The sequence below is a fragment of the Cupressus sempervirens genome, chromosome 2 (genome assembly GCF_028749045.1).
Source record: "Cupressus sempervirens isolate cs-2001-9-10 chromosome 2, ASM2874904v1, whole genome shotgun sequence".
Lineage (NCBI taxonomy): Eukaryota > Viridiplantae > Streptophyta > Pinopsida > Cupressales > Cupressaceae > Cupressus > Cupressus sempervirens.
In genome coordinates this window covers 611801775-611828747 of record NC_143119.1, presented here as the reverse complement: position 1 = coordinate 611828747, position 26973 = coordinate 611801775, and the positions used below count along the sequence as shown (strand labels likewise).

The 26973-nt window shown below is 37.1% G+C and overlaps 1 protein-coding gene across 1 annotated transcript in view; it reads right to left on the bottom strand.

The window, feature by feature from the left end:
• The window catches only part of LOC149574872 (Ribosomal L29 family protein), a 76323-nt gene extending 49689 nt beyond the window's left edge, over nucleotides 1–26634 (bottom strand). Inside the window, exon 1 of the mRNA XM_089814715.1 lies at nucleotides 26190–26634. Within this exon, the coding sequence (XP_089670841.1) occupies nucleotides 26190–26528 (339 nt within the window). The 5' untranslated portion in view covers nucleotides 26529–26634. The remainder of the gene's footprint in view (nucleotides 1–26189) is intronic.
• Nucleotides 26635–26973: the final 339 nt, after the last annotated feature.

Here is a 26973-nt window from a genome sequence, read left to right as displayed (position 1 = left end):
AAATTTGTTCTAGCTATCGGGTTTGAGGAGTACATCCAGTATAAATAAAGTATCATCTCAAGTGGATGTATGTTTGTTAGTGTCCATATATGATTATGTAATTTTCTTGTACGCGAGTTATATGTGATCAAGTGCAAACTTACTCAAATAGTTGATTCGGAGAAGTGCAACTAGTAGTAGATTGTGTTATAGAGGTTCAACAACTATATTCTATGGTGGTTCTACTTTCATTTTCATATGTTGGCTATAAGCCTATTGGCAGTGAGCCTTAAGTATTGTATTTCTAGGGGTAGCAACGCTAGCAGTGGAGCCTACCTGCAGTACCCCTTGTTGCAATGAGAATTTCTGGTAGCTAGCCCTTGTGTAACATCTGGTTTTCCCAGGTCTAAATTAACATCAATCATACTCAAGGAATACAGTTATTACTTCATTTCATAGGAAGACAGTTATATCATTCAGGTTCATGTGAATAAGATTTACCGCTAAAATCAGTTAAGACAAATTTTATTTTATTTTTAAACTTAAAAACTTGAAGTACCTTCAAATGAAATTATTACAGAAATTGAAAACTACATACCTCGAAAAAACTGAGATCGAATTCAAACTAGGGATACTTCTACAACCACCTGGGTTAGTCCACAATTACACTATAACAATTTCACATGACAACTATCATCTAAAAACCGCTATCTTATAATCAAATGATAATTAAATACTTCCATTACTTTAAATTAGGGCATCACATACCACTGTATCAATTAGGGCATCATTTACCACGGTTTCAATTTAGGGCTTCCGCAACCACGGATTCAACTAGGGCTTCCAATACCACTGTATCCAGCTGTCACACAATCAATTAGGGCTTCGAATTTCTTTTCCTTCCAATTACTTCTCTGTGACAGTAACTCAAGATTAGAAAATATACTTATATTCATTATTCATATATATATATATGAAAGTAAAATGATGATAACAATGAAATACTTCAATTTAATCTTACCTCCTCATAATTAAAAATGATAATACCTATTTCCGATAAACAATTGAATGCATGGCTTATCTCTGTCTGACGCATATCCAACATCTTGAGAGAGGTGAAACATTGTTAGGGCTTAACCACCCAACCTCGGACCACAATATATCCCCACACGTTCTCTAACAATAAAGGCCCTCCCTATTCGGAATTGACAGGGAACATCTACCATCCACTGGCCATCATGATATATAACACGCCATACGACTTGGCAACAAGAGATCATCATAACAAGAATATGCATGAGCTATTAATTAATTCATATTAAACGATAAATATTGAAATGTCTTAACTGATACTGGTTCATATCATTGACAATTCCTTTCTCACACCTCATCACCCATCTTCTTGGCTACACAGTCGGGTGAGAATTCTTAGAGCGAACGGTTCTAACAATTATTCAAGAAGATTTCATACATCCATCATTTCACATTCTATGATTATGTTCTTTAAAGATCACAAAATTGACAACATCCTTGACAATCATTCAACATGAATGGAGCATATATGAGCTAAAGCGTTATTTATTTTATTACTTATTTGATTCTGATATCATCCTTGTATTTTCTTTTACAGATTCATCTACACCGCATCACCCTAATCAGACCATCCAGCCGGTGATTTCCTTGGTGCTATCAAATTATCTTTACTGATATGTTTTGTACCTTCTTCACCTTATTCTGGCTCTTAGCCTAGTGAAATTCCTTGGTACTCTGATTTATTAACTCATTTCTGATTTAAACATGATTTCAAATTTGCATGATATATGCTATCCAAGAAGATGGTCTTTTAAGATAAAAGAAAATAAGAGAAGTTGCCTATTCGAATACCATGCAGTTTAACTAATTTGAACAGAAAATATGGCTAAGTAAATCGACTGACTTCCATAAAGATATAATAAATTGAGAGAATAACTATGGACGGCTTCATCTAGGACCTTTATCATAATAAGAAATAAGGACATATTGGATAGATACAAAAAATTGGCTATATGGTCGGCTTACAAGGAAGATTGCATATTTATTATCAAAAAGAAAAAAAAGTGAAAACATTTTTCTTAAAATACAAATGATGTCTTACGTGACTTGGCCCTGTGATAATGTGACTCGGATTTTGGAAATAGTTCTCCAATCGACAGCTATATGCTCAGCCGTATACTCTGTAAATACTTGTTGCATCCTTCGCACTGGGTTTTGTAAGCTGGTTGAAGGTTTCAGATGTGCTATGGCTTGCATGACTGGGAACAGTAATGGATGCAAAAGGCTAAGAGAATATGGTCCGAGTTACGTTGAAGTGTACAGGAAAAAGGAGAATGCCGAAGGCAAAGATCAATGCCGGTTATGTTCAATGGATCATATAATAAGCTTGAGCCTGACCTTACGATTGCCATTAGTTATAAAGAACCCATATGAATTCACTCAAATCAATTTTTAAAAAATAAGGCCGAAAAATAATTATACAATTCAAATTAAAGATAAGGAAGAGAAGTTGGAAAGATAAAAAACTCAAGTTGCCAAATGTTTAAATCGATTAATTATGCCAAGTTCTATTATTAAAGAATATTAAATTAGAAATAATAGAGTTGGAAGGTTGTAATTCGAAAATAATTCAAAAATTATTAAAATCTTATAAGTACTTTAAAACATTATTTTATTAAATTATTAAAATACAAAGATGCCAAAACATTTTTATATTCAAATGCACATATATAAACTATTATTAAAAATAATATGACGAAAGATAATTTAAAATCTTTTAAGAATACGTTTATATTTAAACTTAATTAATTAAATTAAATTAATTATTAACAACTCATGCAGTTCCAAAGATGTGTCCTATTTCAAATCACTAGGTCCTCTACCTGTCTCTCCAATGATGGTGATGCCCTGCCTAATTCTTTTCTAACAATGCTTCCACCCCTTCAACATGCTCCCTACAAGGAATTTCTCTGCAATTAAATTATAAATTATATAATCTTAAATAATCATAACAGTTAACCTTTCATCTTAATTCCATGAATTCACGATTAACGATCAACTAACATGTCATCTGCACTTGAAATCATAACGACCATCTTACCATCTCACCAGATTATATTAAATTAAACTGCCAACTAACTTCATGTGAACCTCAACAGCTATATTTCAAGCTAGGTCAAAAATTGGGATGTAACACCTTGTTGTAAAAATCACCTTAACCAATGTCACCTTAATAAGTGTTTTCATTTCATGAGAATTAGCTTCTTCATGGTTTTTCCGATTTTCCATGTAAAACCCGGTGTTGATTTTATCGGTGTTTTTGTATTTTCATGTTTATCTTTGTTATGGTGGTTTATTGTGCTTTAACCAACAGACCTTAAGTATTGGTTGATGGTTGTTAAGTATTTACCTACAGTTGGAAATTTTAAATAAGTGTGTGCGAATAACTGATTCACCCCCCCTCTCAGTTATTTGGCATGTTCAACAATTGGTATCAAAGCTTGGTTCCTCAATGTAGAGCTTAACAGCTTAAGGAAGATCGGAAGGCACACAAATGGAATATCCCTATGATGGACACAACTACTGTTTTTGAAGATTGGGAAAAGATGAAAGAAATCTATGAAGGAAATGATAAGGTAAAAAGACATTATAAAAACCTAAGGATAGAAGATGGAGAAGATATTAAGAGTTACTTTCAGAGAGTTGAGAGTAATGTGAATGAGATCAAGAATCTAGGTGGCAACATTACCAATGAAGACTTTATAAAGAAGATCTTGATGACATTGCCTGACAGTTATAGTGACAAGGTCTCAGCTATAGAAGAAGTGCATGACCCAAAGAAATTTACCAAAAAGCAATTATTTGGCACTTTGGCAGCATTTGAATCGATAAAATGTGGCAAAGACAAGAGCAGAAAACTTTGAAAGTGACTAAATTTGAAGAAGATCCTGATGGTGATAATGATGAAAAAATAAAAGCTTGCTTTGAAAGGAGACTGAAGAAAGGCACAGACAAATATAAAGGTAGGTTACCACTAAAATGCTTTAGATGTGGTAAGGTTGGTCATTTGGCTACTAGATGTCCTAGGAGAAGCCTTGGGCTGAATTCAAAAGATTCAATAAAAAGGCTTACTATGTGAATGAAGACGCTAGTATTCAGATGATGAATCAGAAGGATAAGATTGTTTGTTTTATATTGAGGAAGAAGATGAAAAATCAGAATTTGATATCTCTGACATTTGTTCTAAAGTTGATGTTGAAACTGCTTTGTTTATTAAAATAAATAAGAATAAATGGTTGACCGATAGTGTTTGTTCTCATCATATGACTAGAGAAAAAAGCAGATTTGTATCACTTGATAAGTATGATGGTGGTCTTCTTAAATTTGGTGATGATAAGGAAGCATATATTGTTGGAAAAGGATCAATTACTTTTGATGGAAAAAATTACACCGACAATGTTTATTATGAGAAAGATGTATATCATAACTTGTTGAGTATTGGATAGATGTATGTGAATGGTTATGATGTCATATTTAAGAATGAAGGTAGTGAAATCTAGAAAAGGATAGGAGCATTAATTGTGGTCGGCAAGAGGATTGGAAGAAACATGTCTCAGCTTAAAGGAGCTACAGAAGGATGTTCGATATGTCGTGTTGATGACAATTGGCTTTGGCATCAAAGGATGTGCCCCATCAATTTTGACAATTTAATTAGGACAAGTTCATCTCATGTTGTTGGAGATCTACCTAGTCAGTAAACCAAACAATGTGATATGCAAAAGATATCAAGAAGGAAAACAAAGAAGAGAGACTTTCAAAGGAAAAGATCATTCATTTATTGGTTAACTAGATTTGGTGCATATCAACACTTGTGGTTCTACCAAAGCCAAAGGTATTCAAGGTGAGAGATACTTTATTCTATTTATCGATGATCATTCAAGATATACTCGGGTTAGTTTTCTAAAAGAAAAATCAAAAGCATTTGAGAAATTCAAGATTTTCAAGGCTAGAGTAGAAAATGAATGTGGTAAAAGGATTAAATGTTTAAGATGTAATAGAGGTCATGAGCTTATTTCTGATAAATTTAAAAGATAGTGTGAGAATCATGGAACCAGGAGACAGATGCCAACAGCTAGAACACCACAAAAAGAATGAACAAAACAATTTAGGAGGCAGCAAGGACTATGATCAAGGAAGCAAATCTACCGGATAATTACTAGAGTGTTAAATTTTCCAGGTTTTTTTCAAATATGTTGTAACTTGTAATAGCATTTGTAGAATTTTATGTGTGTTTCAAGTTACCTTCTCAAAGCATATGTATATGATTTTAAGAGGCATGTCTTTGTAAGGAGGCAGCAAGGACTATGATCAAGGAAGCAAATCTACCGGAAAATTACTAGAAAGTGTTAGATTTTCCAGGTTTTTTTCAAATATGTTGTAACTTGTAATAGCATTTGTAGAATTTTATGTGTGTTTCAAGTTACCTTCTCAAAGTATATGTATATGATTTTAAGAGGCATGTCTTCGTAGAGACATGTGCCTTTAACTCTCATTAGTTATCAATAATATTGTCATGATAAAGAGTAAGATATATATATATATATATAAAATACATATCTCATATATATACAAAGATTATGGGTTAGCGTATCCAAGAGAATCAGATTTCTCATTGACAGTATGCATAGATGTTGATTGAGCAGGTTCCTTGGATAACCCAAGGAGTGCCAATGGGTGAGCCTTCTTTCTTGGCTCTCAGTTAGCGGCTTGGTCAAGCAAGAAACGTGCTTTTATAACACTTTCTACAGCTGAATCAGAATAGATTGCAGCATCCTCGTGTTGTTCAAATGTATTATATATGAAGCAGACTTCGAAGAATATAAGAATTAGTTTCTCTGAACTGGTTCCTATGTGATAATAACAATGTTATCAGTATGTCAAAGAATCTGGTAATGCATTGCAGAACAAAACTCATTGACGTCAGATTTCACTCTATGAAGGAGAGGGTTGAGGCAAGTGATGTTAAATTGGAGTATGTACCCACAAAGGAGCAAATTGCAAATATATTTACAAAACCTTTGTGAAAATATACTTTCTAGTATCTCAGGGGGAAGTTGGGTGTTTTGTACCTTCTAGGATTTAGTAAAGCGCACTTGTGTGTGCTTTGGTCCAGTGCTTTGCAAATATGTATTTTTTTGGATCAGTACTTGTAGGCTTCCTCTTAGGTGGAGCAGTTTTTGCTTCCTGGCCCTTTGTCATTGTTGTCAAAGGGGGAGAGGCTCTTGGAGTTGGATTTCTCATCTTTTTAATTGATGAATGTCAACATCCATGACAAACGGGGAGATTATTAGAATGCGAGGTTGATGGGTGTCATTGATGCCAATATCTTCTCTTAATCTCAGTTGTTTCAGTAGCTGCTTACCGACGGGATTGGTGAATCAGTTGATTGCATATTTGATTATTGTACACCGATAGCGTACATATCGGGTGTTGTGTTTACCGTTGGTTCTAAATGCTTTATCATCCCGTGCCTCAATGGCAGATCTTCTTGGCATTGGCTAATCTACTTTGTGTGCAAAATTTGATGGATCATGGTTTTTGGATTGATCCTTTGTATAGCACGTCTATATGTTTTCTGTCCCAACAACTCTTCATAGCGTGTTCATCATAACCTTTGGCACCAGAGTTTGTGATGTTGTAGCGTGTTGGATTACTCGAGGAGTGTTGTATTGGTTGAGGTGATATGTGTCTCATTCTCATCGTGGAATGGCTTGGTGTGACCCATTTCATATCTATTCTAGCCAATAGGTTTGAGGAGTACATCCAATATAAATAAAATATCATCTCAAGTGGATGGATGTCCACGAGTGTCCACATATGATTATGTAATTTGCTTGTATGAGAGCTATATGTAATGCAAATGTGAACTTAGATAGTTGATTTGAGGAGGTGCAGGTAGTAGCAAATTGTGTTGTAGAGGTTCAGCAACTGTGTTTTGTGGTGTTTCTACTTTCATTTTCATATATTGGTTATAAGCCCATTGGCAGTAAGACTTATTGTATTTCTAGGGCATAGCTACCCTGACAGTGAAGCCTATTAACAACACCCCTTGTAGGGAGCATTTTCGACCGTTAGCCCTTGTTGTAAAAATCATCTTACTATGTTCTTATTTCATGAGAATTAGCTTCTTTGTGGTTTTTCCCAAATTAGGTTTTCCATGTATATTCTAGTGTTGATTGTTGATTGGTTGATGGTTGTTAAGTATTCACCAACAGTTGAAAAGTTTTAGTAAGTGTATGGGAATAATTTATTCACTCCCCTCTGAATTATTCAGCATGTTAAACAGATTCACACTTTCTTCAAAAGTAAAATCCCCCATTATGTTTTTAATAGGTTGTGGGAACTAAACAGAAAGCAGCTAAAGAATACTCCATTTAGCTTAATCTACAAGCTTACCTACCCAAATCACTTTAAACAAATGTTGTGTGCCTTGGTGGATCAAAAAAAATAGTGTTCAATATGATTTGATCCAAACAATTGTTTGCAAATTTATAGGATTGAAGTCCAAAAGATCTTGTGTTATTGCTAGCTCAAGGACAGAAAGAAAGTATGGATTGAGGAGTTCCACTATCAATATTGGATGGACCCAAATATTGAGAGAAATCAAGAAAGATCATGTCCTCGCCAATAGCAATCACAGTAGATAGAGGCTTCAGCTTCTTGTGTGGACTCTTCAAATGTCCTTTCCAAACATGCACTCAAACTTTGTTGCTAACTTTAACTCATGAGTAGTGTACTCCACATAGTGAGACTCTAAATATTCCTATTGTTCACATGTGAGGATCTATGAACCTACAGGTGACATTCTAAATGTCTTATACATACTTGTGTTCCCTTTCCACCTGTCATTCCTATGTCCATAAATTCATGTTGGATGATGCATAGTAGTATAAGCCCAAGAGTTCCATTGGTTGTAACACAACACACGTTTGGAATAGACTTTGCCTTGTACAATTGTGCAAGGTTTTGTCATAGGTATTCCATATTTGTAGCAAGTTGCAATCCCATGTGCATGGTTGACCACCTTCATCTAGCATCTATTTACAATTGGACTAATCCAATAGTATAGCCGACTCTCCCAAAAGTACAAAGAGCTTGTGGATCACAATCAAACTCAACGGGTGTTGGTACTCCATAGTGAACCCAAACACAATAGAAGAAAAGTCTAGGAATTTTCTACATTATGATGCTCTTCTTTCATGTAACTATGATGACCTTCTTCAAAAACCTATCCACTACATTATGTGTAGTCATTCCCATTGCTTTGTCATAGGTAGTCAGCTTATTAAATCCAAGTTGATAGATTCCTAGGGACTTAATGGAATCATTCGAGGTATATAGAACCATAGCTTCTTATTCCCAAGCTCAACAACACAACAAGGAATGCGAAAATTGGTAGGTCCTCAATTTTGTGCACATGAGAGGCCAATGCAAGTGTGCTTTGGCATTCCAATAGTAACACTTAAGTGTCTTGCAATTGCACCTCCAAAATAAGTCTTAAATGAGATGTGAACACAATGATAATACATGAGCTTGCAAATAATCCTATCAAACTGAAAGAAAATAGCATGAAGTACCAAATCGGAATTAATCAAAGAACAATTGTTTGAAGGGAGGTATCACCATGAGGTTAAGAAGTCAAAACCAAGAGCAAGCACACCAAGATCCAAGGAGACACAAGATTTGAAGTGGGGAAGCAAGGAAAAAACCTTCTCTGTTATGTAGATGGCATAAAGCCTAAAGAAAATACAATGAGAGAAAGAGAGAGTCAGCTTAGCATAGAAATGTTTCCATGGAAGAAAAAGAGGCACCTCAAATATATAAAGTGAGAGAGAGAGGAGTTACAAAGTAATTCCCAAGTCTAAGGGTGTTACCTAAGCATGCAATGTGTCACAATCCATATATGGAATAAAGAAGATGAGGTGTAAGAACTGAAAAGAGGGCAAACAACTTTTACGGACTCCTTAGGGATATTCCTACAAGAGATGAGAGAACAAAATTAACTTTACCAAGTAAGGAATAATTCTTAACAAAAACAAATGGCATTCGCCAATTTGTTTACCTTGCACATGCATGGTGTAAGTTTGCACAAAGTTTGGGTCTATTGAGTAGAAATTTTACTAGTCAAAAAAATTAGAGCTATACAAGTCCAACACTACAATGAGCGCACAGGCAATGGTTGATTGAGCTGCTCTTCCATTTCATTGTCCTTCTCATTGTATAAAACTTACCATTAGATGTAATCGGAACAAAGTAACTATTATGTTAGTACTTGTTAAAGCTAGTTGAGTTGGGTAGTTAGGTGGTAAGGAAATGCGTCAGTTGGTTTCCAACGAACCGACCCTTCTATAAATGTTTGCAACATTGGTATCGTACTCGTTGGTTTTTTGGTATTAATGAAGAAATCATTTCCTTGCCTACTGGTACTTAGGTTTTACTTCATATGTATCAATTAAACTATTCTATGTGATTAGCATATCTCTGTCTTTGTGAAACTTGAGTGATATTTCCACTCTACATTTTTGGCGTCATTGCCTAAGTCCGAACTTAGAGGTTGGTAGGATGGAGTAATGGGAAGGGCATTTGTACCGCTTATCAAGTAACAAACAGTGACAGGAAGAGGAGGAAATAACCAAGGAGGATCAATTGGCACGTGATCTGGTGACAGCGTGGGAAGTTGCGGTCGATCAATACATATGAAGGGAAGCTCGTGAGAGAACGGTCCCTAAAGGTACAGTACGCGATGAACTTCTAGTGCCACTAATGGTGTATGATCTCCTGGGAGAGTTTCCTTTCCTGTTAGCAAGCAATTTGTTACGAGTATAAGAGAAAGACAATAAAACTGATTCATGCCCCTGATTCCAAACATATATCCCAGGTGGATACAAGGAGAAGAAACTGAGGAAGAAGTCGCCTTGAAGAGACTACGTCTCCAATAGCAGCAAGAGAGACGTTGTAACTTGAGGGGAGGACAAGGGTATTCCACAAGAATCCAAGAGTGGTTGATCGAGCATACAATTGAAGGTATAGAAAATTTGGTCATTTCAAAGTCACCAACAAGGAAGTTGGGATACAAAAATTCAAAGACACCCATAGGGAGAGATTTCCAACAGGAGCAAAGTCAAGGAGGAGGGGAAACTTTCAATAGTTCATCCTTGAGAACAAACTTCTGATCGGGAGGGAATGTTCCATGGAGAGGAAGTGTTCCATCGAGAAGAAGTGTTCCATCAGGAGGTGTTCCATCGGGAGGAGTTCCATCAGGAGGTGTTCCATCAGGAGTTCCATCAAGACGTGTTCCATCGGGAGGTATTCCATCGAGAGGTGTTCACATAACGGCGATAGACAAACAAAAATTACCAAGGTTTACAGGGGACAACTTGGAAGACCCCGCTCGCCACTGTAAAACATGTATAACAATATGGCAAGCGAATGGACAAAATGACACGACGAAATGGTTAAAAGCCTTTCCGACCACATTAAGGGGTATTTCCATTGATTGGTATACGGATTAGCAAAGAAAAACACATGGAGTAATATTTGCATAGCCTTTGATGAAGAATTCAGACTCTTGAGAGATGACGATGAAATAGTAACAAAGATTTATGACACAAGACAAGGGAAGAGTGCATTTGTCAAAGCTTATAGCAAAAGACTGAAAGAGCTCATAGGAAAACTGGACAACAAGCCGGCAGATGGACTGAAGAAACGATGGTTCATTGAAGGACTAAGACCGTCCCTTAGAAAAAAAAATGAAGATAGTTCCACCATCAACCTTTGGGGATGCATGTACTCACGCCATGGACATAGAAAGTGAGAGTAAAACTTCTAAGGCAAGAAGGCATGGAAGCTCCAGTGAAAGTTCGGAAGAGAGTGAAGAAGAATCCAAAACTAATCAAGCCTTAAGAAAAAATTTGAGACGATTGATGAAGTGGCCGGGAGTAAAGAAGAAAAGAAAGAAGGGAGAGAACTCTAGAGTAGTGACTGTGAAAAGGAAGGCCATACAAAAGGATCTTGCCCGAAGAAAGCATTTTGCGAGATTGGTCAGGGAATGGAGCATACAATTAAAGATTGTCCTTGCAATTTAAAAACACGGAGTGCTCAAGTATTCGTGACCCAAGCGGAACAATCCACACCACCCTCCACTCCTCAGAAGAATAGAAATACGGAAGCCTCACCAGGAGAATACAGAAACAATAGGAGAGGAAGTAACAATATTAGCAATGACAATAACAATAACAACACACCCCGGCGTCCACTTCAGTATGATTCCAAAGGGAGACCAATGATCCAGTGTAGGAGATGCAATGAATGGGGACACTTTGCACAAGATTGCCAAAGCGGAGGAGGACAAAATGGATGGATGCTCTGTAAATGGTGTGGGCCAGGCAATCATGAAGATGAAGATAGCTCAAGACAGAAGGGAGTAAATATGTAAGACATTGAAGATGTAGAAGGCGAAATTCTTGCGGTCACCAAGATGCAAGCCAGAAAATTAACCTACCCAGATGCTAGTACAAAGACAGAAAGATTTCATGAAGCAAAGAAAGACATTCAAGATAGCAAGGGGGAGGGAGGAAAGACAATGTCGGAAAAACCTACTTCCAATAGGGGTATAACAAATATTGTGAGGCAAGTATTGGAAACTGCTATCCCAGTAAAAAAGGTGATTTATTAGAAACATTACCCCAATTGCAAGTGGCACTAACACAGGGGACAAAACCGAAAGAGACAACCTCAAAGAAAGAGAAGGAAGGAGAGGTACACACAGAAGACAATACATTGTTCATCATAGGGATGGGGAGAACACCAACGGTAGTAGAGATGGAGATACTAGGGTGCAAACTCTCAAATACTATTGTGGATGGAGGTTCCAGTGTAAATATCTTATCAGAAGAAACATGGAAGGAATTAGGGAAACCTACACTCTGGCCCCCAACATTTCAACTAGTAGGAGCAGACCAACATGGAATCAAGAGTATAGGAATGCTGATGCAACAAAAAGTCATCATTGGTACGCAACAATTTTTTATTGATTTTGTGGTTATCCCCTTAGAAAAGAAAGGGTACGATGCTTTATTAGGCAGGGGATGGTTGGTTGCAGCAAAAGTTACCCATAACTAGAAACAGAACACTCTATCTATTGAGACTAAAGGAAGAAAGTACATCATAGATCTCAAAAACCAGTCAGTAAGTTAGGACTTGGCATTGGACTCCAAAGGAGAAAACTATGAAGGGATGTAACCAAATGAGGAAGGGATGCTTAGACTAGGGGAATGCTCAGACGACGACACAAGTTCCCTTAATGGATTATTCCACTGGCAAATGGGAGACTATGCAGTTTTCCACAGAGAATGTAATATGTTGCAAATACAAGGATCTCAGTCGGAAGGAAGGTACACGAAGGAGTATACTGAGTATAAAGAGAATGGAGCGATAAAGTTATCTACTTTGGATGACAAACCTATTAGAGCCCTCATTAATGGGTCTAAGTTAAAAGCGTATGAGAAAAGGAGTAAATTGGCAAGTAGCTATTTTATAAATATAAAAGAGAAAAAAGGACGAAAAGAAAAAAGAGAAAGTGACCAAGGAGGAAAAACAAAACCAAGTCCTTATAAAGAGACAAAGTCAAAAAGCATTATCACAATTGACAGAAAAGGAATCGATAGATAGGAAGATGCAGCTAAGGTAGCCGTACGAATATCCATAGAATAGGAAGGAGCAATCGAGGAGGTAGCTGTATGGACAGCCATACAAGAGGGAAGGGTGGCCGTTCAAAGGCACTTCCAGAACATACCCATATGGCAGCACAGTGAAAAAGGCATACGGCAAAACAATGTACGCAAGGTGAACACGTCCGTACGGCAGCAAGGAAGTGCAGTCGTACAGTAGCAGCAAAGAATTACATCCGTATGGTAACAAGGAAGTATGTCCGTAAGGCAACAAGGAACTACATCCGTACGCCAAGACACGCTTGTATGACAGAGACACTAGTCCATACGGCAACAGGCTTCAGAAGGAAATCCCGTATGGTAGCCACCCGTATGACAACCACCCATACAACAGTCACCTGTACGACAGTCATCCATACAGCAGGCAACAATACGACAAGTAGCAATACGACGGGCAGCAGTACGGAAGGCAGCAGTACAACAAGCAGTAGTACATGAAGCATCCGTAAGCACATGAAGCATCCATACAAGTGGTACAGAATGGAGTAAGTACGGCTTCTGTACGAGAGGCAAAGGAGAAAAAGTTAGTACAAGAAAGCGAAGCATCCGTACGCATACTACAACAGCAACCGTCCGAACAGGAGGCATTGAAAGGAAGAACAGCCGTACTTATCAGTTCCAAGACAGGAGGAAGCTCAGGGTCGTACGGTGGCTTTCTAGATACATGCTTGGTCTGTACCACATTGCCATACGTGGAAGAAGTCTGTTACAAGCAGTCATAGCACAAGAACGGTTGGTACAGGTGACACATACAAGTAGTTAAAGAAGAAGAGATAAGGGAGATGGCACTAAAAGCAAAGGAAGAGATAAGGGAGATGACAAAGGGAAAAGGTGAGATGGCAAAGGGCAGCGACAGCATTGGCAGGTTATGGCTGCCACCTCTCATTAATGGGAAGCAGAAAAAGTGGCCATGGAGGAAGCCTAGAAGATAGAGAAAGCAGATCCAAGCACAAGGATGTCCTCCCATCCCTCTTCTTGCAGTCAAAGTTCTTTTTTGTTGTTTTCATGTTCAGCAGTCGTCTGGAAGACGACTTCTTTTTTTTGGGGGGGGGGGGATAGATGTAGTCGGAATAAAGTAACTATTATGTTAGTACTTGTTAAAGCTAGTTAGGTTGGGTAGTTAGGTGGTAAGGAAATGCGTTACTTGGTTTCCAACTAACCAACCCTTCTATAAATGTCTGGAACATTGGTATTGTACTCATGTTGGTTTTTTGGTATTAATAAATAAATCATTTTGTTGCCTATTGGTACTTAGGTTTTACTTCATATGTATCAATTGAACTATTTAATGTGATTAACATATCTCTGTATCTATGAAACTTGAGTAATATTTCCACTCTACATTAGATAAAACTATTGCAACAACGCTTCCACTTTATTTGGTGTGCCTTCTCCAAGTTTTTCTATGTGCAAAAGCTAAAGTGACTTATGATCAAAATGAATGACAATATCCTTATCCAAAATATAGTGGTGTTGTTAATTAACAGCTTGAATAATAGCATACAATTCTTTTGCATTGGTGGAGTAGTAGTAAATTGTATTTCTAAAAGTATCTAAGTTACAAGAAACTAGATGTCCATGTTGTTTGAGCACTATGTTGAGTGTGTGATCAAATGCATTGATCAAAATCTCAAAGGATATGCAGAGTTGAAACTTGCCAAAAGAGGCACGCAAAGGAACTACTTAAACTTATCGAAGAAGAGTTGCTGCTCAATTGTTCACAAGAATTCTACTTTGGTGCAAATAATTTGATTGAGTAGTCGAGAAATGTGTGAGAATCATTAAACAAACTAATATAAGAATTTGGGTGTCCAAGAAATTTGAACAAATCCCTGATATTGTGTAGAGTTAGCTAGTCACAAATCACCTTGAACTTCTCTGGATCTAGTTTATGTGGCCTAAATACTAGATTTGCAAGATGCTAAAGGTGCATTTGTTGAGGATGGGCTACAACTTGTGTTGGTGTGTTGGCACAAATTTTCTAGGACATGGAAGATATGCTCCATTGCATCCTCCCAACTCTTGTTGAAGATGAGTATGTCACTTGGGTAGACAATGACAAATGAGTTGGTGAATGGTTACAAGATGTCATTCATCAAGCACATTAATATTATTAGTGCACTAATCAAGCCACAACGTGAAACTATTCATTCCTACAATCCCTCCTTGGTTTTTGAATTATGAAATCCAAGTATCCTTAACACAAATTGGCACCAAATGATATCTAAATTTGAGCTCAAGTTTGGTGAAGTATTTGCACTATAGAGCTAGTTCAAGAGATCATCAATGCGTAGAGGTGGATACATGTTCTTCACAATGACCTTGTTACATGCATGATAGTCAATACAAAGGCACCATTTTCCTTTCAATAGAAAAACCTTAACTTGCCTTGACCAATTAACTCCTTGACTTGCACCAAACTTCATTATTCTCTCAAGTAGATCAATGGTAAGTATGACTATTTGAAAGACAGTATCTAGGAAATTATATTCAATGTTGTACCAAACAATTTAGGAAGTTCTTTTCATTCAACAAAAACATCTCCATAGTGCTATTATACCTCCTTAAGTTGTTGCCATGGACTTTGTAAAACCTTGCACACCACCAATGCTCTCTTGCTTTTTAATGCAAATGCCTCTAGGTAGACCATGAGAACCATGAACTTTTGCACGAGGGAAATGATCTTGTGGCATTGTTTAGTGAATATTAGGATTACCTTGGGCTTTGATGAAGACTCTTGGAGGTTGAAGTAATGATTGGTGACATTCACTATCCATCTCTACAACTTGACCTAATAGACGATATTTTATTGCACATTTATAGTCTTCCAAGTACAACATCACAAACTTCCAACAATGTTGTGTCACAAGTGATTGTGTCCTACATGGGATTTATTACATAATTGAAATGACACAAAATTATTTTCCTTATTGCAACCATCCCAAAGAGTAAGGCTTCAAGTACACTTCAATAGACAGACCTAGCCACTTGATTGTGTCTAGAAAAATGATGTTCTTTGGCTTTTGCCAATGATGATGATATGCAACTATCATTGTCATGACCCTTCCTTAGGCCAACCCAGCTTTATCTTGATTAAAAAATAAAACAAAAAAGAGTTTATCAACACTACAGACCTATGTAAAATATTAATAAACATTTAAATGTAAAATATTAATATAAGTGAAATTTACATTTGTTTTGGGATGCCAAACTTTGGGGCCATTAGCCCTATTTCCCAGTCTTAAATAATTGCTCGTTTGTGTGCCCTTTTGGGGATATTTTTTGGGAAAAGATTTGGCTGTTGCAACTCTTACATTAAAGCAGGGGCTATTGTTGAGTTTTGTGAGGTGAGGACAAAACCCCTCCACTCACATAACCGATCAGATTGCCAACTATTTGCAGTTTGAACTTTGCAACCCTTTACAGTGCAGAGATCAGTGAACTGTGCACTGACAGGGTCTGATTTGCCACCCTTATAAGGGTTCATTGAACATTCCCAGTTGCTGGTCTCCGGTAACAGATTTAAGGGCACATAGTCTGATTTGCCACTCTTATCAGTGTTTACTTCCAGGAACTGGTCTCCATTAGCAGATTTAAAAGGGCTTGCCTGGGAAATCTTCACTCACAGTTTTCCTCACCTTCCAGGAGATTCAGATTGCAGACCAAAATAAGTCAGGGTTCATGCAAGGAAGTCCAAATCGCTGTTGCTGATCAGTACACAGGTCGCAAGGGTCAAAATCAGATCAAATCTGCAGGCCTCTAAAACATCAAAAGCACCTCTCAGAGGCACCAAATAACAGATCCCGGTCTTACAAACATTAGCAAAGGAAAGGGCCTTGACTCACATGCTTAGAACTGAGTTATCATCAGATCAGGTCAGAGACGATATTCAGATCTCTTTAACCATGGTGAAGTCAAGAGAGGCAAGGTGCAATATGTCATTTGTAATCTGCTGATGTTTACTATCTAAAAGTAAGGAGTCAAACCATCCAGCCACTCATTTGGCAAGGAGGAGCGATCTGAACAAATCTCCTAATGAGGAGATTATATCTAACTTCTAATTCATAAGATTCTGTATGCTGTTTTAGATCTAAGATACTGATGCGTGCTAGTTTTGCCCAGATGTTTGTCGAAGCGTCAGGGAGGTGGTCAAGAAGCATGGCTTCTGCCTGTGGGTTCTCACGGGATGCTTGGGAAAGTATCTGTCAAGCATCTGTCACACATCCAGCTGAATCCACAGAGCATCCAGGATTTTTAGGCGGCAAGTCACTTAAGTGACACAATATAACATGTGTTATTTTGGTTTTTTGGTTTTTTATCATATTTTGTCTCCTTTTTGCCCCAAAACCCTAAAACGGCCCTAATATAGGCCATTCATTGCTCATTCTCTCATTTTGTTTGCAGCTGGGCTCTCTTCTCATTTGGTCTCCATTTTGAAAGCAAAGTCATTATTCTTGAAGAGGATCATTCGTAGGGTGTCTACTAGCTTCTATAAAGGATGTCTAAGCATCTATGATAAGCATTTGATTTCATGAGCTTTTTAGTGAATTTTTTTTTAATGTTCGTGAATTTTTCAAGTTTTGGAAGAATTTTTCCAAATTTTGTCATTTTTTTTTTTTAAGAAATGAAAGAACAAGTTAAGCTATCTTTTTAAAGTATTTTTGTATCGTATATTTGTAATTCTATGTTTCATGTTCATAGTTTATTTAAATATTTCTAATTTAATATTTTTTTCTTATTAAATTCATAGTGTCTATTGTGCAAGAATGGCCACTACTAGTAGTCAAAGTTCAGCAACAGGGCAAACTGAACGAAGTGATAACTTCAATATTGATGTGGCATCTCCATTATGAAGACACACCACAAGATTATCACAGGTTTCAGGAGGTGGGTCATACATTTGGAAATGCAATGTATGTCATAATAGTAAACCATTCAACAACTCATATTCTGGAGTCAAGGCTCATTTTATGGGCTCTACTGGTAAAGTACTAGTATTGTGCAAGGGAAGCAAAGATGGAAAAAGGATGAGCAATGCATAGTTAGCCGGATTTATAAAAGAGCAAGAAGTTGTTGATCGTTTAGTGAGCAAATCAAAAACAAGTTTCTACAAACCTTCATCCACAAAGAGCAAAGTGAATGTGCCCACCGATCATATTGCATTCTCCAAACATCCATTCTTGGAAGTGGGAGAGGAAGATGAAGAAGTAGAAGTTTTTATCCACAAAAGAGGTTTGTTGGATCAAGCATTCAAAATGGAGGCAAGAGATATTGTTGGTGAAGCAATTGCACATTGCCTTTATGCCAATGGTCTTCCTTTCAATTTGGTAAGATCATCATATTGGAAAGAAATGGTTGCATCCATCTTAGAGCGTCAACTGATTACATGAGCCCTAGGTATGAAAAGGTGCATACTACTCTTTTGCAAAAAGAAAAGATTTCTATAGACAAAGCTCTCCAACCAATTAGAACATCTTGGAAAAACTATTGTGTCCAATGGATGGAAAGACACTGATTGCAATGTCCCCCAAAGGGCAATGTTTTGAGGACTATTGATTGTGAATGACAAGTTAAGGATTTACAATTCATTTCTAGAATTCTCATTGATGAGGTAGAGATGGTGGGCAGTGAGGATGTGGTCCAGGTGGTCATAGATAATGCCAAGAATTGTATGGGTACAAGTGCTTTGGTTGAGTCTCAATACGACCATATTTTTTTGGACACCATGCATCGTACACTCTCTCAAGTTGGCCATGCAACAAATTGGCACCCAAATAGATTGGGTGAAGCAAATATACCAAGAGGGAGAGAACATACAAATGTTTGTGACAAACCACCACATGTCACAATCTATATTCAAGTCATTCTCCAAGTTGGAGTTGTTGAAGGTAAATTTAAAATTGTAATTACTTAGTTTCATTTATTTATTTATTTTGAATAAATTTTATATTCATGTTCAATTATCAAATTGTTTCTTGTTTATAACTTTATATTTGCTGTCATATTGTCAATTTGCTTAGGTTGTTGGGACTAGATTTGCATCTCATACTGTTGTTATGAAACAACTCCTCGAGGGGTGATCAGCATTGAGCCAAATGGTTATTTGTAACCAATGGGCTATATGGAAGGCTTCAAATTGAGAGAGAGCCTTGAAGGTCAGGGGTATGGTTTTGGATGAGCATTGGTGGGCTCATGTGCAATTTGTATTGGATTTCACCAAGCCTATCATGACTATGCTACGCTTTGCCAATACAAATGCACCTTGCTTGGGGGATGTGTACGATGGCATGGACACCATGGTAGAAAAGGTAAAGCTTTCCATACAAGCACATGAGACTAACCCCACAGAATGTGAAGCCTTGTTCAAAAAGGTGGAGGCAATCATTCATCATCATTGGGAGAAGATGACTACCCCATTGCACCTCCTTGCATATGTCTTATCTCCAAGGTACTATAGCCAGGAAATACTTGCTCTACCGGATAAAATTGCACCATATGCGGATGAAGAAGTTGCTATTGGGTGCTACACTACATTTGCAAGACTCTTCCCAAATGATGAAATGCACAAAAAGGTGAGGCTAGAATTTGGCTTATTTTCTTCAGGATCAAAACTTACTCCATATGCAACAAAGGACCAAAATGACATGGGAGCTATCAAATGGTGGTACATGTATGGTCAACCATTCAAGAATCTACGACCTCTTGCAATCAAGATCCTCTCACAAGTAAGTTTTTATTTTTATTTTTTTAGCAATTGTATTCTACACTTTAGTATTTAACATTCTTTAATTTGCTTTTCATTTGTATGTTTAATTTTATGAACACTATCCAGGTTGGAAATTCTTCTGCTGCTGAACAGAATTGGAATACATACTCCTATATCCATTTAGTGAAGCGCAACAGGTTAGGCTCAAAGAAAGCTAAGGACTTGGTTTATATACATACCAACTTGCATCTTTTGTCATGTAAGGAGGATGGATACAAGGAAGGGTCAACCAAGCTTTGGGATGTAGCCCCTGAATGTGCAAACTTGTGTGCAACAATTCAGGAGCTTACTATGATGACAGAGGATGATGTTGATAACATCATAGCACGTGCATCTAGCACAATTGGAATCATGTTTCGTACAAATGAGCTTGCAAGTGTTGCAATAGAAGGAGATGATGAGAATGTGGAATTTTTTAGAATCTTTATGATTTTGATTGACTGAATTTGATTTGTGAATCTTAAGCCTTGTCTCTTGATTAATCAACATTGAACCATAAACTATGTTTTGATTTTGTAATTTGAATTGCATTGGAATCTTGAACTTGAGTAATTTACTAATTAGACATTATTGTTATTTCAATTTGAATATGCTAATTGCTACAGAATGGTTTGTTTTTTTTTTTTCTTGTATTTCTTTGTATACATAAATTAGTGTATATATATATATATATATGGATACACCCAAACACATCCAAAACCCCCAAAAAAAAAATTGCGCATCAGCAGCCCACACCTACAAAAACATCAAAACCAGCATCAGTAACTTAGTTTTAGATCTATAATGATCTCAGTCAAATTCAAAATTGAAACTCTGTTGCTCAGCTTTTGTATTGAGATCTCTACTAATATACTTTATAAAATTCTAGGGTATTTTTGAGGGTGACTATTTGTTGGGTGTTTTTTTTTCCAATGAATACTAATGATTTGTAACTACTGAAGATGAATTACTATGTTCCCCCAAATTTTTGGGACAGGGGCGGCGGGGGATGACGGGACGAGTTTCTAGGACAGCAAATTTTTTTGGCGATTTTGGGGACCAGGGGGGGACTGAAAACAGGGACGGCTATATATATATAGAGGAAAATTTTAAAATATACACTAAAGGTTGCAAATATATATGTCATTCATATGAAACTAAGCACAAAGCATGTCATTTAAACATTATAGAACCATAACATACAACATTTGAATGTCATCTAGGAAATAATAACCGATTTAAGTGCTCAATTGTCAATATGCATATCAATATGTGAACAAAAACATTTAAATATAAGTTTAACAGTGAACAATATCATAAAAATCTGAAAATCTAAATATGCCCAAGTTATAGGCCCAAAAGCTAGAGGGCTGCCATAAAATATCAATGTACCATCATTGTGTTCAAGTTCAACATAGAAAAATGAAGCAGACTATTGCTCCTATTCTGCCTCTGCCGCAATGGCATCAAAACTAGAGTCCTCCTCACTATCATCCTCCACATGAAGCGCAGTCTCATCTAATGGAACCCCAACCAATCCTAGTGTTGTGTCATCCTCATCTATCAGGGCCACTTCCTTAGGCTCAACATCCCACCACAAAGTGGTGTCTGCCTACACTCTGGAGTCTAACGATCTGCAATTCGAAGAGCATTATGCACTGTCACTAGCTTCTCTGCTCTTTTAGAGGTAAGTCTATTCCTCTTGATAAAGTGGATAAATGAATATGTGGACCAATTCCTCTCTACAATTGAGGAACTAGCAACCTTTGCAAGGAGGTGAGTGGCAAGTGTTTTTAACTCGGGTGTATCTCTCCCATGCCATATCCACCATCCAATAGGATCTCTCTATGCCAAAACAACTCTATCCAACCTTGCTTGTGGCTTACCCAAGTTTAAGCCACGAAGGTTGGTGAAGTCAAGGAACTATGCACGAAGAGTAGAGGCCTCTTGAGCTGAATACATCTTATCAATGGCTCTTGTGAAGCCATCCAATACCTCGAGATCATCACGTGGGAGGCCCCTTCCACCCAACTGTCCATACCATTTGGGATTTAGAGCAAAGGCTCCCATATGAAGCAAGGTATTCATCATGTTCCACCTCCATGTCAGAATAAGCCTAATAAGCTCCTCATAAACCCCAATTTAGGATCCTTTGTTGCAACAATTCTCTTCATCTTCCCCAACATGTTGTCAATAGTCTTATATATCTCTCCCAAACTAGAAGCATCAGTATCAACATATCTAATGACATCTACAATCGTTGCTATGACAGAGCAAATATATCTACAAGATGCAAACAAAAATTAAAATCAGAATTAGAAATTTTATGATTTTAAGACTGTTAGTATGAAAAACAGCAAGCAAAAGACTAACATTAAATTTAAAATCAGCAACTTACCTCATTGTGGACCACCAACTCTTATCAAGGATCCTTTGCTTCATCGTTTTTCCTTTGAAGGACTTAGAATTGGATCATCGTACCCACTCTGGATTCACCACTATCAATTGAAGGGCCTCATACACCTCAATCATCCTCTCCATCAAGATGAAATATGTGCAATATCTATAGAGACAATTATAAATTAAAATAAAGTTAAACATTAATGATTAAAAATATCAAATGTAAGTTTGTAACAATTATAAATAAAAATAAACTTAAAGCAAACTAAAAATAAACTATAATTAAAATTGGCATACCTTGTCTTGGCTGGTTTGAGGAACGCCTTCTTAGAGGACCTAAATAGAGCAAGTGAAGTGTGGTGGTTGCATTTAAACATTTGCACTTCTCTAGCTTCTAACACCACCTATTTCACCCATTCAATCTTCCCTATGTCCTTCAATGCATTGTTCAAAGCATGAACACAAGGGGTCCAAAAGATGTGCCTATAAGCACCATCTATCATCAAACCACCTAATTTGCATACAAGTACAGAATCTGTGATAACTAGTACTACACTAGCCGACCCAACCTCCTCTATGGCATCTCTCAGAATGGTAAACTAGAATTTTGCATCCTTCTTCTTTCCTTAGTAATCTATGGCTTTCAAAAAATAAGAGCCAGCAAGGGATGTGACAATGATATTGATGAGTGGCCGATGTCTAACATCAGTCCACCCACCCATCACAATAAAGCAGCCCATCCTAACCCAAGTGCATTTCATATCCTCAAACAACAAAGCAACCCTTGAGTACTCTTCATCTAGGATGGTGGTTCATAGCTTATGCTCACCAAGGGATACAAATGAGGCATTCATATTCAATATATCTTTCACCATTTGTTTGAAATAAGTGGAACGGGCTACATGATATGGGATACCATTAGCAACAAAGAATCTACCACTGGATGCCTCACACTTTTCCTTTGCCTGTACATTAAACATACTTTCCACCGAGCCCTTCTGACCACTACTCACCTTTATCTTCCCTCTAGACTCAATAGGGCTGCCACTAGTACCAATGGCAGATGACATATGCCTAGATGATTGTGAAAGAATAGATGGTGATGTCATTGTCAAATTTTGCCCCTCTATTTCAGCCTCCAAGTGCAATCTTTGTTCATCAATCAAGTTAGGACAAGCTTTGACTTCATGACATGCAACACCTAAAAAGTGTGACATCACCCTTGTATAGCTACCCCTAAAATCATCAAGACAAACATGGCAATCCCATAGCCTAGTCCCTCCTGAATTCCTTTTCTCTTTTGGCCTAGGTGTGACATATTGGAGAAGAGGTTTTTCCTATTGAAAGGGCCCTTTTCAAAATCCTTCATGATGGCGGAAGGGCATTTAAACAAATCAGATTTAGGATCAGCTCTTTTCCTAGTCCCACTACTAGCAACATCACCCCCAACCACATTTTCTTCCTCATCACCACTACTACTAGTACTCCCACTACTGCTCATTGCACTTTGTTTTGAGATTTAAATATGCAAGGGAAATATGAGCTGAAACAATAAAAAAAAAATTAAAATTAGACTTTTCAAGCTGCAAATCTATTTAAAAAATAAAAAATGGAAGCATAAAGAGTTTCATACTTACTTGGTGCACAAAATGGAAGCTCAAACCCCTGATCAAGCTCTTGAAAGCAAAAAAATCACCTTGTCTTCTTGCAAAATGAAACCCCCAGCTAGTTGCAACACACTCCAACTTCACTAGCAAAATTAAACAAATGACAAAACAACCAAAATGTGGTCTCCTTTAACCTTTTAGGGCTTTTGGAGGGGTGAGGCCCACCTAGGTGACCAAGTTGGAAGCCTTAAGTGTTTGTTTCTGTGTTCACTTTTTTTTTGGTTGCATGCAAAAAATTGGGGACAATCGGCCATCCCCGGTACAAAAAGGGGACATCTAGACATCCCCTTTCCGTACCAAGGACGGCAAGTTGTCCCCCCTTTTTTACCCAAGCGTCCCTAAGTACCCGAGACGTCCCCTACCAATTTGGTCATTATGAGGATGGTTGGGGGATGTCCCATACTCATCCCCATCTCGGAAACTTGGGGTTTTTTGCCAGGGACACATCCCCGAGGTAAATTAAAACCCTACAAAGCATACAAAACTGGTGAAGGTTGGTTTGTTAAAAATTTAAAACCCTAGGATATCACAATCATCCATCAAGCAAGCACAATGTATGGAACATATGCTCACATTCTTTTGAAGTACCAATAGCACAGTGCTAGCATATGAAAAAGTTGTCACTAGACCATTATCCTTGACTTACACAGCTAAGCATTGTTGTACACGACATTCAGCATCATTGTGTAAGCTAATGCGATGTGATGGCACCACTTATCACCTTGTTCTTCTTTTTACCTTTGACCTGGTTTGCTGCATCCAATGTTCAGGCTTTGAAATTCGATGCAAATGATTTGGAGATTTATGACTGCTTTTGGAGCCAAATCTTAAGAAAATCTGTTCCTGTTTGAAGAAAGCTTCTGCCAGAGCTTGGATTTGGCTTCAGCCTCGGATGCATCACAAATTGATAGCTCAAAGGTATCAAATTTCATGGACTTCAATTTGAAGAAAATATAAGGTCATAACCCACTAATGTATTTGAGCATTATATGTTGATTGGGAGTGTCCTCATGAGATGCATAAAATAGTCATGGATCACATTGTGCATTCTTCAATTGTTTGCTCCTCTACATTTTTGAAGTTATTGACAAAGAAGTAAGACTTTTAGCTTTCAAATCCAATTATCCAATGCAAAGCCATCAATCTTGCCTTCAAATGTCATCATAATTAAATTTAGTTGTAAATTGAAAGCATTGATTGAATGAGGAAATATGTTGTTTTGATGTGCATTGTGGAGTTGTATCAAGTTGAATTGTGAGTATGTAAGTAAAACTGACTGAAGCATATAGGCATTGTATCTAGAAGGCATGTTGAAAAATCTTATCCAATGCAAAGCCATCAATCTTGTTTTCAAAGACAGTTACATCTAAATTGACTTGTACTTTGAAAGCATTGGTTGAGTGGCGAAGCATGTTGGTTTTGAGGGTCATTGTGGTGTTAAGCCAAGTTGTATCATGAGTTTCCAAAACTGACTGAAGCGCTATTGGCATTGTATCTTGAAAGCATCTTGAAACATATTTTGAATATCTAGAAATATGTCAAATGAACTTTTCTGTTCACTGGCCATCTTGCTTTGCTATGTCATTCTTCTATATAATTTTAAGTTGAAGCAGGCATGCAACTTTCCTTCTTCAATTCTGTTTACATAAGCCCAGGCACATGCAATATGCTAGTCATTGATACTAATGGTCTAGACCCTAGGTGATCCAGGGGGCAATCTTATCTTTAAGCTCATGAAAGACAGAATTATATAACATGTGATGAAAAACAAATATAGGAACTCAACCAATCCACGTTTGAGCACATAAATCTATAGAAATTGGAGCCGCCTCCATGCTGAGTGTGAGAAGCTTGAGCGGCTACCCAGGGATCATTTACTATTCGTCCCACTTACCTCATTCAAACAACATTAACAACAAATGCTAGTGCCACAGTAAACACAACTAAAAATCAAGCCAAACAAATGGATCTGCAGTCCCTTTAAAGGTAATCACCTAGAACTGCACCAGTCCACCCGCAAAACTTCACATACCTTATTTCTATGAGCATTTGCACCTACAGTGTTCAAATCCCGGTACACAAAAAATCTAGACATCAATTAACAAGAGAGCTCCTAATTAATATCCTTCAGCATAGCATCTCATGGCTTGACAATTTTTAGGATTATTCCATAGATCTTATAGTAGTAAGCACGCTTAAAATATTAAGCTAAATCTTTTTAGGAAGTTAATCATATAATTTGTTTTAAAGAAACAACTAATATTAAATTATGTAGATAAAAGGGAGTTTTAGTCGCAACTAATAGTAAAATATGTAGATATATGACGTGTGACTCCTGGAGAAACTGATGCTGGAAAATTAAAAACTGAAAAATGGAGGCCTCAATCTTTAAAAACAAGAATCCAATTTATCCTGTAATTTTCATTTCCAAGCTAGTATAGAAACAGATATTGAAGCCCCCTCCAGAGGACCGCATCTTCATTATCTTATAAAAAAATATGCCAAGAATTCCAGCCCAAAAAACTTACTTAGGATGGAAGTTTAAAATAAAGAAAAAGATGGGAATAAATAGCCTACTCTTTTCCTCATTCGTTTGTAATCGCTGGCCTTGTATTCTTGTTTGCTGCTCTTCATGATTCGAAGCATGTGAATCTCTCCCTTGAGATCAATAACTTCTTCGTTTATATCCTCGGTGCTTTTTCCTCTGATTTCTTGAAGGCTCAACTCCCTCTTGCCCATCATTACTTGCAGAGGTTTAACTGGCTTATGACGGTAAATGCTCTGTCCAAAGCCTATCCTCGTGGAAGTGAAATGGGCGCTTAAGCTTCCAATTCTTCTGGAGTTGGAGAGAGTCGGAGCATGACATGGAGGCTTCCACGAGCTCATCACATTGCTCGCCATGCCAGGTGCCAACATTGAAACTGATATTGTGCTGTTCTCTTCTAACTCAAGCCTCTCGATGAAGATAATAAAATGTTCCTGCCAATCTTCTGTTAACGAATAGGACGCAATTAATATGTTTTAATTTAAATCGGGTTTACTGGTTCTCTCTTCTAGTGTAAATCAGTGTTGGTTCTCTTACCCTCTTATTGTAGTTGCCGTGGGCAAATACTATTCCATGAATTAGTAATTAGTTCTTCATCGGTGAACTAATAAAAAATAATTATTTTTCTATTTTAAAAAATTTTAATGTTTAATTTTTTTTAATAATTAAAAAATTATAAACTATTTTTTTGTCAAAATATTAGGTCATTTTGAATTTGAATTTTAATATAACTTTAATTTTGATTTGTTACATATTCTTAATTTGTTGTAAGTTGAGTTTTTAATATAAAATTGATGTATGCATCATATTATTATT